The sequence below is a fragment of the Sarcophilus harrisii genome, chromosome 2 (assembly GCF_902635505.1).
Source record: "Sarcophilus harrisii chromosome 2, mSarHar1.11, whole genome shotgun sequence".
NCBI lineage: Eukaryota > Metazoa > Chordata > Mammalia > Dasyuromorphia > Dasyuridae > Sarcophilus > Sarcophilus harrisii.
Window position 1 is genome coordinate 251,905,552 of NC_045427.1, and position 14,397 is coordinate 251,919,948.

The following is a 14,397-nucleotide window of genomic DNA, read 5'->3' on the forward strand; positions in this document are numbered from 1 at the left end:
ATCTAATAATACTTCCTTCATTGCCTATTATAATTCAGAAGTTTTTTTGTGAGAAACATCTGAAGTAATGCATACAAAAGTTCATGTAAAAAGAAAGTAATAAATCAAGTTATTATTATTTATACTGTTATTTTTTATCTTTTCATACCATTTCACTCATGCTTCATATAAAAACAAAATAAAAAACATTTGATTAGGTCTATTGGAGTTCTGTTTTAGAAAGTAGAAAGGGACTCAGAATATGAGGTAGGACAAAATGAATAGCGGAAGTAATGAATCCCATGATGTGGTAGCATTATTCACTGTACATTTCCATTAATCTAAAACAAGGGCCAAATTTTATATAATAATAACTTCAAAAGGTAAGATTTGAGTAGAAGATTGTTTATTGTCACTTATCTTGACCTAGCTGTTGTAATATAGTTTTTATTATATTTACAGCAAGATGGGCAGTAAGGGCAAGAAATGACTGGTCAGAAAAAAATTACAGACCTCTATTTGCTGGCACTTGGGACAGGACTCTTTTTCCATACTCAGATTTGAATCATAGTTCTTTGTGGTAATCCTAGGGTAAAGGAGAGCACCAGCATACCCAAAGTTTGCAGACACGGTGGAGCAGAGACCCTAGTCGTAGTCCCAGAGTAAAAGAAAAAAGAGTGTTATGGTCACTCAGAGACAAGAAAAGAGACCAGGAGAATAGTAAACACACCATACTAACTTGGAAAAATTGAAAGCATAATGACTATCGGAACTAGCCCTGAAGACTGATGTACAAAACCCCTAAAGCTTAGGATACTGAACCTTCCATCCTGGAAGCAGAGTTTAACTTTAGCAAAGAGTTAAAAGTCAAGAAATAGTCTGGGAAAATGAACAAGCAACAGAAGAAAAATATCTCAATCCCCCCCAAAAAAATCCTTTTGGAAGAGCTCAATTTAAAAAATAATGCCTTAAAATTAGAATTTGGCAAATGAAAAAATAATGATTTATAAGACATCAAGAAACAATAAAGCAAAACCAAAAGAATGGGAAAATGAAAGCAAATGTAAAATATCTCTTTGGGAAGATAGCTGATTTGAAAACTAAATTCAGGAGATATAATTTTAAAAAGCTAATAGGAAAGAAAAGGATAAATGTTGGAGGGGATTGGGAAAATTGAGATGTTAATCACTTTTAGTGGAGTTGTGAGCTGATTCAACCATTATTTAGAGTCAGTATACTCAGTCTTAATCTCTAGAAAAAAACACAGGATGGTAGAAAGTGCACTAGCTGAGAAATCAAAAGACCCAGGTTCAAGCATTAACTATTATTAACACTGCTAGGATGACTAAAAGTATACTGTGGAATTGTCAGGAAAGGCATCAAATATTAGGAAAGTATTCTTTAGTTTAATGGAAAGAATCCTACATCCCTGTCCTGATTCTCAATCAGCTGTTACTCCCTGTGGAACCTTGCACATATTGCTTAAGCTCTCATGCCTTCAATTCTTGATCTGTAAAGCAATGGCCTATATCATCTATAAAATCCTGTGTAATTTTAGGTCTTATGATTAATCAATCCATAAAAACTTATTAAATGTCTACTTTGTGCCAAGCATTATACTAAGTGCTTAGAGTAAAAAGTAAGACAAAAGACAGTCTCTGCCCTGAAGGATCTTCTAGTCTAACAAGGAGAAAACATACAAATATATGCAAACCAAGCTATGTACAGAATAAATAGAAAAATAATTAACAGACAGAAGACACTTATTAAAAAGGTTTGAGAAAGCCTTTCAATAAAACATGGGATTTTAGTTGGAATTTAAAGGAAGTCCATGATATAATGAATTCCTTATTCCCCATTTATACAACACAATTTAATTCTGTCTGTAGAAATTTTTAAGTTATTCCATGTCTCAATCTTTTATTTCTCCAACTCTTATCTTTATAGTTTTTGCAGAAAAAAAGTTTTGCTTTATTTAGTAGTCCAAGTTATAAAACAAACACTTAATAAATGGGTGGATTAATTGACATCTCTGTCGTCTAAGTTATTTCTTAAGTTGCTTGTTGTTTCTGGTCATAATTTTGTACCTTACTCCCACCCTTTTAAAAAAAAAGATTTATTTTCACTTCATTCTTTAGTATTATTTATTAGTAACATTATTATTTCCAAGTATATCAAGTAGAAAGAGAAGAAGTTTGTCTAATTAAAATTTGTTTGCCAAGATATTTAAGGATTTCTTAAACAGAGGGTACCTTGACACTATTATTATATATTTCTATCTGTGGAATAGCAGCCCCTATTTCCCACATTCAATGTGGGAAGCCCTGGCAAGTACCAAAGAGGAAAAAATGACCAAGAAAAAAAAAGGAAAGGAACTAAAATAAATATGAGAATAAGAAAATGAAAAATTTTTAAAGTATATTTCAAAGAGACAAAATGTCTATAATAATAAGGAAGGGAAAAAGAACTAAGACATTGACAGAGAAAAAAAGGTGGCAAAAGAATACAAAGAATAGCAAAGTTAAAAATTTAAACTGTTCTTCAAGGCTTTCTAATTAATCAATAAACATTTATGAATCCTTTACCATTGAATTGCCTTCCTAATTCAGAACTAAGCCATCTCCCAGTGATAAATAGCTGCTTCTTAATCTAATTCTAAACTATTCTTAAGGGAGCAGAGACATAGCAAGTATCCCATCCCCCAAACCAGTTTCTGTGCTCTGCTACCTTGATTCATTCCATTTTTATTTTTAATTGACATTTCTGTAATAATCTCCTTTATGGTCTTCCTGATTCTCCCTTTCTATCTAAACTAGACACTACTGACATGCAGTCTTCCTAAAGAGAAGCTCTAATCACATCACAAAACTTCCAATAGTCTTTACTCCAACAACCACTATCTATTGAATAAAAATCAGATGCCTTAAGTGGGAGGAGATACCAAGATCAATAGTCTGACATTCAAAGTTTCTACCTTTGAATCTTTGTATCCACATCATTATCAAAGTGATTTGGCCACTTTTGTGGGAGGAAGCAGGAGGAAAAGAACCTGTATTTTTAATCTAGATTGAAAATTCTTTCCAGTGACATAATTTAGGTAATAGGTATAAAAGGAAGAATTTAGCACATTGTCTGGAACATAGTGGGTGTTTTATAATGATTGATAACTTTTGACAAGTTTACTTAATTCCAACACACATATTCATGAATCCAAATCCAAGGATTCTGTCCATTTTGTCACACTGCTTCTTGACTCACTCATTTCAGGTACTCAATGAATACTTGTAGAACTAAGGTGAAATTAGCTTAGACACTACTTTTAGAAAAGAAATAAACAGCAACCTGATTGCTTGCATTGACTGGATGGATATTTGTTTTGTTTTGTTTTGTTCTTTATTATAGAAGAGGTTTATAAGTGAAGGAAAAGTAATGAGTGTAAAAGAGAAGAATTAAAGATCTGAAAAGACAGGCAATTGATAAATCACTTGGAACAACTGATAAAGGCAAAAGGAGATAATCTCAAAGATTCAGTTAGGAGAATTAACCTGGGAAAATGTTACCACCATGGCTCTTTTTCTGAAATAATGAGAAAATAGAAGAGAATGGGAAAAGAGATGGCAAAATATTGAAGTGGTAAAGTGTGGTGATAGGTACAAAGTGGAAGAGAAGGAGGCTCATAGTAGATGGCTTTAGTTTTTTATTAAAGTAGAAGACAAGATCATCTACAGAGTGTTAGGGAATGTAATATGACAGGTTGAAGAATATGAAAAAGATTAGAATTACTACTACAGGTATGTAACTAAGATTCATAAGAGATGAAAAATAATTAATAGCAATAGGATTTCAGTTGAGTTGGAATAGAGTAAATTTACAATGAACTTGGCATTAGGATTTTGTGACTTTCTCCAGAAACATCAGACAATAGGATTGGACTAAAAATCCAATGATAAGACATTACCACTTTCATTGCAGATATAGGAAAAAATCTAGAAATCATTAGAACCTAGTATTTAAAAGAACTTACCTTGGAAATGGTCAACCATGATAATCCAGACAGCATAAGGTAGCAAGTTAAGATAAACAAAGGGAATAAATATTCTAAGGAAAGGGGGAAGGGTAGACATTTTCACTGAGAAAAAGAAAATTCCATAAGTTTGAAGGAGATGGTTAAATTATTTTTAAATTTTTATCTTAATTCTTATTTCTCTAACACATTTATTAGGAGATGAAATCAAGTTCTCTTTCCAGGTATGTATCCATAGCATAGAAACCCTTTACATTGACCCTCCCTTTATGGATTTAGCTTCTTCTCTCTGTTGACTGTTTTCCTTGAATAGGTCAACTCCAGACCTGCCTTCATTCCAAACCACCACAGTCACATGTAATGAATGATGTTGCTCCCAACATCATCTATTCATCCTGAAACATGGAGATCTGGCTAATCTCTTCTACTGGTACATTTTATTTGTTGGAGAATTATTCCTATGTCTCTCACTTACCTGTTATATCACAGGACCTGATACTATAGCTGTGCAGAAAGGATTCCAAAAATCAGCCTTTTAAATATTTGTAGTGACTAGAAGCACTAAAAGCATTATAAAACTCTGCTAAGTGCAGAAAGACAGATCTTTAGCAGCCAAATGATACTGTAAAGAATAGTTTTACCAGTTTGACATCATTTCACAAAGGACTTGTCTCCTAGGATTCTGCTGGTTTTTCCCATGGTAACTAGATGGAAATGTTAATAAAGGATAACTAGGAAGAGATGTGAATGTTCCTTGTGAAAAAGGCCCTTTGACCCTTTTCTGGACCAATTTATCAACAAAGATATATCTAGAAAACATGAGAAACAAACATATTTTCAGACTTTAACATAAAATCAGTCACTTTATTGCACCAAATTTCATCTGGCTTTCTGTAGTGAATCTGATCAAGTGAAAGAAGAAAGTACATAGTAATTTCATATAAAAGATTAATCCTACATCATGGGGTATATAGCATGAACCACATAAGCATTTAAAAGAGCTTTACTTTCATCACACTGGGAGAATACCCAATATGAGAATTCCTCCACTCACCATAGAAACAGATCTATGACTTTGTACAAAAATTTTGGACTCATTTATAATCTCTTCCATCTCTAATCCTTCTTTCATAGAAGTGTCAAATGTATTTTGATAAATGTCAAGTCTGATCATGTCATGGTTAATAAATTTAAATGGTCCTTGAATGGTTCTAGGAATAATACAATCTCCTAGATGAGTTGCCATTCCTGTATATTCCCCTTCCAGTCCAAACTGTGTGCTGACAATCTTCCTAATCTACTCCATATCACCCCCTTTTTAAGAAGGTGAGAGTAGATAAAACTCCAGATGGAACTAGAAAGATTTTTGTTTGGATTTTGCTTCAGACATTTAATAGTTGTGTGACTCTGAATAAATCACTTAGCTTCTTTGTGCCTCAGTTTCCTCACCTACAAATGGAGATATTAATAGCACATATCTCACATGATTAGAAGATTACTGAGTTAATATAAATACTTAATCTCCCATCTCAGCAATTGATTCTGAAAAGAAATTCCTCATTTCAGCCTTTAGAGCAAGAATGCTAAAAAGTTTCTTTCCAGACTGAGCTTAGGTGACATTTCTACAAGAAATTATTTCCTAATATGCTGAGTTATTAGTACTTTTTCTCTTAAATTTACATATACTTATATACATATGTCTTTTAATCACATGGTTTTTAGACAATTTGATTAAGTTTAAACTTTTCTTCCTTCTCAAATGAAAACTTGTTTACTAGAAAGAAAATTTTAGTCAGTTAAAATTAATAAAGAAACTTAAAAGAAGTTTGAAAAGCAGTGCAGGAGAACATTTAGATTGTAATTTATATACCATTATGAGTTGCATGTAGCAGAAAGATACAGTGGAAAAATTGTCAAATATGGGGTCCTAACCTTAGAGTCTTAGAACCTGAGTTCAAAAACTAGCTGAGTCCATGGAGATTGTCTTGGATTGTAGTGTTGCTGAGTCATTCACAATTCATCATACAATCCTGCTATTACAATGATTTCTGGTTCTGCTCACTTCACTTTATATCAGTTTATGTAATTCTTTCCAAATTTTTCTGAAATCATCCAGCTTGTTTTTTAAGTTGAACCAAAACTTGTTCAACCATTTCCCAGTTGATGAGTGTCCCTTCAATTTTCAATTTTAAGCCACCACAAAAAAACTGCTATGTGGACAGAGACAAGAGAGCTGAGTAAAGGCAGGGATTCACTGAGCTCTCCCCCAGATCATTCCAAATTCCTTTAATAATAACTCTAAATAAACTTTAGAACATCAGAACACACAAAAAGATGGAGTGAAATATATTCCAGCTGAAGACAACTTAAAAGGCCAACAGAAAAGATCTGTGGCACAGGCTGGAAGCCAGCACACAGTCCCAGCGCAGGCCATGCAGTCACAGTACCAGCAAAGCAGGAACAAGCCTTGGTCTCTTAATGAGTGCAGTACTGGTGGTTCCTAGCACAGAGATACCAAAGATGACTTGGAAGGTCAACAAGAAAGATTTGTCAGAAGGGTGAGAGGTCCTTGGGAAACCAGCAGACTAGGAGAGGCCATGGCATAGTCATGACCAGCAGCTTCCAGAGAGCTTAGCTCATAGAAAATCTTTTGACTGTCACTGAGGAAGTATTCTTTTGCTTCATTCAGCACACTAGAACTTATAGCCACAGTGGAGCTGGGACACTCTTCACAATTCCAGAGCAGAAAGAAGTGCTTGTGGTCAGGTCCATAGACAGATCTCTAAAAACAGCTTAGAAAAGTTCAACTTCCACCATGGAAAATGAGCCCTATTTTAACAAAGTTAAAAACTGAATAATAGGCTGAAAAAATGAGCAGATAACAGAAAAATATCCTGACCATAGAAAGCTACTAAGGGGAAAAGGAAGATAGAAGCATATATTCAGAAGAAGATAACAACCTCAAAGCTCCTTCATCCAAAGCCTATAAGAAAAATAAGAATTGATCTCAAGCCATGGAAGAGCTCAAAAAGGATTTTGAAAATCAAGTAAGAGAAAAAGAGGAAAAAATTGGGAAGAGAATTGAGAGTGGTACAAAAAAAAATACAAAAAGCTAATGAGGAGAAGAATGACTTTAAAAAGTAAAATTGGCCAAAAGGGAAAGGAGATACAAAAACTCACTGAGGAAAACAATTTCTTGAAAATTAGAATTGAGCAAAGGGAAGCTCATGACTTGTATAAAAAGTTGAAACAAAACAAAAGTGAATGGCTATATGAGAAATCAAGAAACAATAAAACAAAACAAAATAATGAAAAAATAAAAAATAATGTGAATTCAGGAAAAATAACTGATCTGGGAAATAGATCTAAGAGACATAAATTTAAAAAGTATTGGTCTACCTAAAAACCATGATCAAAAAAATAAGGCTTCATCTTTCAAGAAATTATAAAGGAAAACTATTTTGATATTCTAGAACCAAAGGATAAAATAAAAATTGAAAGAATCCACCCAATACCTCCTGAAAGAAATCCCAAGATGAAAAATCCCAGGAGTATTATAGCCAAATTCCAGATCTCCTAGGTCAAGGAGAAAATATTGCCAGCATCCAGAAAGAAATGATTCAAGTATAGTGAAGCTACAGTCGGAATAATATAAGATTTAACAACTTTGATATTAATGTATTGGAGGGATTGGAATATGATATTTCAGAGAGCAATGGAGCTAGGATTCAACCAAGAATGATTTATACAGCAAAACCGAATATAATCCCTCAGGGGGAAAAGATAGATATTCAATAAAATAGAGGACTTTCAAGTATTTGTGATGAAAATATCAGAGCTAAGAAAATTTGATTTTCAAATACAGTACTAAGGAGAAGTATAAGGAGGTAATCAGGAAAGGGATATCTATCATAACAGATTAAATAAGGTTTACCTGCTTACATTCCTATGTGGGAAAATGATACTTATAACTCATTAGATCTTATAAGGTTTATTTGTTTACATTCCTATGTGGGAAAATGATACTTATAACTCATTAGACCTTTCTCATTATTATGATAGTTGGAAGGAGTGTGTGTGTATATATACATATATATGTATACACACACATATATATATATACAGAGGGAACAGGTATGAGTTGAATATGAAGATTTAATATCTTTAAAAATAAAATTAAGGAGTAAGAGAAGTATATACCGAAAGAAAAGGGGTGAAGTAGAATAGCAAAAAATTTTCTTCCATTAAAAAAAGAGAAGAAAAAAAGTTTTTACAGTGGAAGTGAAGAGGGGGAGGAAAGAAGGAATAAGTGAACCTCTAATCAGAACTGGCTCAAAGAGGAAATAACATACACAATCAATATAGGCATAGAAATCTATCTTACCCTGAAGGAAAATAGAAGAAGGAATAAGGAAGGAGGAAGATATAAGAGAGGGAATATTGAAGGAGGGGGTGATCAGTAGCAAATCACTTTTGAGGAGGGTCAGAGTGAAAGAAGAGAGAGAATAGAATAAACGGGGGATACATTTAGCAACAGTTACTGGAAAAGCAGTTTTGCAGTGGGTTTCTCTGATAAAGAGATTAATTCATTTATCAAGTGAATAAGGAACTGTCAATTTTTTTTATATAGAACTATTCCCTAGTTGATGAATAATCAAAAGATATGACATGTCCAAAGGATGACAAAATCATGCATGTCCTTTGATCTAACAATACCATTACAAGGCATGAATCTCCCAAGAGATTTTAAAAAAAGAAAAAAAAGGAAAATGACCTATGTGTAAAAAACTGTTCATATCAGCTCTCTTCTCAGGGTAAAGAACTGGAAATTGAAGGAATGCCCATCAATTGCAGAATAGCTAAATAAATTGATTATGTGATTATCATGGGATATTATTGTTTTATGAAAAATGCTGAACAGGATGCACTCAGAAAGAAACTTGAAATAAAAAATATGAATTAAAGCAAAGTGAAATGTACTTTGTACAAAGTAATAACAATGTTATGAGATGATCAACTGTGAATGACTTTGCTATTCTCAGCAATACAATGATCCAGGACTATTTTGAAAGACTTATGATGGAAAATGCAATCCATACTCACAGAAAGAACTGAGTGTGTCTGAATAAAGTCTGAAGTATATTCATTTTTAAAACTAAATTTTTCTTAAAAGTTGTTTTTTGGGGGAGAAGGGGTGAGATCTATGTTTTCTTTCACAACTTGACTTTTATGGAAATGTTTTGCATAATTTCATATGTGCCTTCTTAAAAGAGGTTTGGGGTGGAGAAGAAGGAATTAATTCTGGAACTCAAAGTTTTAAAAAAAACAAATGTAAAAAAAGTTTTACATGTAACTGAGAAAAAATTTTTTTTAGTTTTTGAAAACTGTGATAAATATTTTTATATAAACAAGTTCTTTTTCCCTTTTTTAAAAATTTCTTTCCAATACAAACCTACCAGTGATACTAGTATGTCAAAGCAGATGCACAAATTTAAGGCATTGTTCCTAATTGCTCTCCAGAATGGTGGGTTCAATTCACAACTTCATCAACAATACATTAGTGTTGCAGTTTTACTACATCCCCCACAACATTTATCTTATTTGTCATATGAGCCAATGTTAGTATGAGGTGCTACCTCAATATTTTTTTAATTTGCATTTCTCTTATTTATAGTGATTTAGATTTTTTCATGTAATTATATACACATATTTGTCTGAAAACTTCCTTTGACCATTTATTGATTGAAGAATGACTTGTATTGTTACAACTGATTCAGTTCTCTATATATTTGAGAAATTGGCCTTTATCAAAGAAACTCTCTGTAATATTTTTTTCATTTTTCTGCATTCCTTCCAATTTGGGTTCCATTGGTTTTATTTGTGCTAAATGGTTTTTCTTGATTTCCCCCAGTTTCTGTTTCTCCTAATCCCTCTCTCTTTATCTCTCTCTGTGTACCTCTTTGCATCTCTCTATATTCCCACACCTTATCTTCATTACTTTGTATAATGTATATTATACATTGGCTATACATGGCTCGGACCTTATATTTAGTTACTGTGTACTTACTTGATGGATCTTCATCTCTGCTATAGAATGAAAATCCATGATTGAAGTAACTATTTTATTCTTATTTGTATAACCAGGATCAAATCCAAAGCCATGCATAAAGAGGATACCTATAGTACCTGTTGAAATAGATTGAATTGAACTTAGTTGAATTATAAAACAAAAAAGTGAGTTATGTATGTGTGAGTTAATATAATGAGGACAATGATATTGAGCTACAAATAATGGAGGTAATGAAATAACAATTCTAAGCTGGTAATAATAATTATAAACTTTATTTTTACAAAAAATATATTAAAATTATTTCTCACCAGAACATAAAAGAATAGAGAAATTGAGGGACTAGGGAAATGACAGAATAGGTCATTCAAGAATGCCCAGGAAAAGTTCCTAATTAAGTAAAAAGAGATGGTACAGGACATTAAAATGGATGAGAACCATTGAAATAATAATAATCATAATATAATCATTTCTGAGGGAAGAGAGGTCATTTTGGAGGAAAAAATGAAAACAAAAGATATATTTCATAAAATTACTGAATTTTAGAAGACAAAATGATATTCAAATACAAGCATTAGGAAGAATACTAAGAAGATTAAAAATTCACAAATTCACAAATATAATGGATATTTTTTATAATACCTTGTTGGAAGCCCAGCATAAATGTGTTTAGCAAGTTTTTTAAAATGTGTAAAAAGTAAGAAATACCAAGTTGTGAAAGGGATAACAGTTTAATACAGAATTCAATGCCTAACACGCCTTAAATTATTAGGCTTTTGACAAGGTAATCTTCTTAAAGCACATTTAACCATGTAAACACACACACACACAGACACACACACACCACTATGAAATAAATTTCAGTGGTTCCCTATCACCTTCAGGACCAAATACAAAATCCTCTATTTGGCATTGAAACTTTTTCATGCCCTCTCTCCCTTACTTACTTTCTAGTCTCCTTATATATTATATCTCTCTACACTTCTCCCATTCATATTTTGGTAATCTAATCTTCTGGCTAATTGCTGCACTTGACATACCATCTCCCTTCTTCTGGCATTTTCACTGATTGTTTCCAATTCTCGGAATGTTCTCTCCCCTCATCTCTACTTCCTAGTTTCTCTGGCTTCCTCCAAAACTCTGCTATAACAATGGAAGCCTTTTTCAATCCCCCTTAATTCTAGTATCTTCCCTCTATCACCTCCATATATAATAACTATTTATCATTTCTATTCATCTTTATCTACATCTATATTCATCTATTTATATGATTTCTTTTCTATTGAGGCAATTAGAGTTACGTGACTTGCCAAGGGTCACACAGAAAGGACACATTAAGTGTCTTAGGTCAGATTTGAATTCAGGTTCTCCTGACTTCAGGCCCAGTGTTCTATCCACTGAGCCATCTAGCTGTCCCAATCTATCTATCAATCTGCATATGGACATATGTGTAAAGGGAGAAAGAAAGACAGAAAGAGGGGAAAGGGGGGGGGAGAGAACTAGAGAGACACAGGTAGAGAAGTAGAAGTAGAGAGACAGAGACAAAGAGAGATAAAGAGAAAGAGAAAGCTTGTTCATACATAGTTTGTTTCCCCCATTAGGGGACCTGAGCTCCTTAAGAATAAAGGATGTTGTGTCTTTCTTTGAATCTCCACAATGCCTGACACACAATTAGATGCTTAATAAATATTCATTGTCCTAAGCACTGAGCATACCAAGAAAGGAACAATATAGTCCTGGCTCTCGAGGAGCTCACAGTCTTCTAAAAGGGAGACAACATGAAAGCAATTATAAATTCACTCAAGAAAAAGGAAAATAAGAAATTGTAGTCTATTAGGTATGAACTAGAAATTATGCAAACCAAAAGATAGTTTGAAGAATAGTTTACAGGGGACATCAAGATCAAAAATCATAAGTTTATGTTATAAGCAAAATCTACTTATCCAAAAATTTCCTCATAGAAACCAATATGTATTGCTCAATTATTCATGCTGTTTTACTTTAATTTTATTTACTTAATTAATTTACTTTAATTAAACAAGTGGCTTTTTCTTAGAGTATTTATGGGTTCTAGAACACAAAAGAAAGGAAAACTTATTGGAATCAGTAGTAAGGAATTTAGAAAGAGGGGGGAAAGTCAATAACTCCTTATCATGCAATATTTCAAACTGTCAACTCTCCTTTTTGTTGAAATCTTTACCTTGTTTTTTGTGTCAAGAGAACTTTTTGTTTTCTTCTTGACTTCCTTATTGCTTCTTCTTTATTTCCTTCATTATTCTTTTTGCTTCTACCAGTTAAATTAGGTAATTCTCCTATTGTCAAAATCCTTTCTCTGCACTGTCTACGTGGTCAAATAATAATCTTGCAAAAATACATCATTTCAATTAAAATATTTATGTAAACAATTTTAGAAATCACCTCAATTTATCTCCCCTAGATCCAAAACAATATTCCCAGATGACTAGTGTCATTCCAATGTCCTTGCAGGAACTCAAATTCAGTCCAACAAAAACAAACTCATCCTTTCCACTTCTAAGCTTCAAATTATTGTTAATAAAATGTTTATTTTATTTTTCAGTGATTTAAGAAATTTTCTTGAAATTTATAAGCTGATTACACACTTTTTTCATTGCCATCTTCATCTCTTTGTTTCTCAGTGTATAAATGACTGCATTGAGAAAAGGAGTAAGAACTGCATCAAAAATGGCAAGAAACTTATCCAAGTGTGATGTGGGGAATGGCCAGATATAAAAAAAGATCAAGGGACCAAAAAACAAAATCACAACAGTGATATGAGCTGACAGAGTAGAGAGAGCCTTGGAAGAACTACCTGAAGAATTCTTCTGAACAGTTACTAGGATGAAAATGTAGGAGATGATCAAGATACAGAAAGAACCCAAGGAAATGAAGCCACTGTTGGCAGTGACCATGAACTCTAATCTATCTGTATGTGTGCAAGCAAGTCTGATGAACCGAGGGAGGTCACAATAAAAGCTGTCCAATTCATTAGGGCCACAAAATGGCAGATTAACAACAAAAGCCAGCTGGATCACTGAGTGGATGAAGCCAATGATCCAAGCAGCCACCAGGAACATAGCACACATCCTTGGACTCATAATAGTCAAATAATGGAGAGGCTTACATATGGCAACATATCTGTCAAAGGCCATGGCTATAAGCAATACCATTTCAACACCACCAATCAAGTGAATAAAGAACATCTGAGTGATGCAGCCAGAGAACGATATGACCTTACGTTTTTTGAAAATGTCATATATCATCTTGGGGGAAGAAACAGAAGAAACTCCTAGGTCAGTGAAGGACAGGTTGGCCAGCAGGAAGTACATGGGTGAATGTAAACAAGGGTCAGAAGTCACTGTAAGAATAATCAGGAAGTTTCCCATCATGCTTGCCACATAAAACACAGAAGAGAATAGAAAGATGAAAAGCTGCATATACCAAGAATTGGTGAGTCCCAAAAACACAAACTCTGTAACCACAGTGTGATTATTTCTTTCCATTGTCTTGGTCAGTGTGATAGTCCTTTAAGAAGAGAATAAAGAGAGAAACCAAATTATTTTGAATAATATTAATGTTCCAGAATTCAAATCAACAAACATTATTATTCACCTGCTATAGGTTGGATACAGTGGTAGCTACTATAGATACAAAATCAAAATACTGACCTTGTCCTCAAGAACTTGAATTCTACTGGGGAAAAAAACAACAAGTTCAGGAGAGAAGTAAATATAAAATATGCTAATTTATTTGGAGAGCCAGAAGTAACTACACTGAAAACTGAGCATCTCTCAATTACTATACTTGCTTACAACCTACTCAACTAATAAAAACTTTCTTCCCTATAATTAGACTGCAAATTCCTCCCCAAGTTTACCATTGACATTCTTATTACCAAACCCAAAGACCCTTTCTAAGTGTTCATCCTGCTTGAACTCTCTGAAATTTTTTAAATTATTGACAAGGAGACTAGGTAAGATCTTTGAGTAGAAGGAAATAGTACATCAGAGCTCTTCCTCACCATGCCTCCAACAAAGATTTAGTAAACACAGAGACCAGAATACTGATCAGGATTTTTTTCTTTTTAATCACATTGTGTCATTTTTTAGCCCAGATTATCTATGGAAAATAGATATGCAGACATTACAAACATTAAAGGGACTATTTAAAGCTCTGCACTTAAACTGGAAGGTCTTCTACATCTGATACAGAAGGAACTTGTGCAGAAAGAATAATCATCCAGTAAGTGGATGTGTAGAATTTCCAGGTACTGAATGATTATTTTCCTGTACAAAATGAATTCTGAATC

The 14,397-nt window shown here is 33.2% G+C and overlaps 1 protein-coding gene across 1 annotated transcript; it reads right to left on the reverse strand.

Moving 5' to 3' along the window:
- Positions 1–12,652: 12,652 nt before the first annotated feature.
- On the reverse strand, positions 12,653–13,591 carry LOC100925311 (olfactory receptor 4F6-like). Its single transcript, XM_023495555.2, has one exon. The coding sequence runs from the start codon at positions 13,589–13,591 to the stop codon at positions 12,653–12,655; it is 939 nt and encodes a 312-aa protein (XP_023351323.2).
- Between the last annotated feature and the right edge of the window lie 806 nt (positions 13,592–14,397).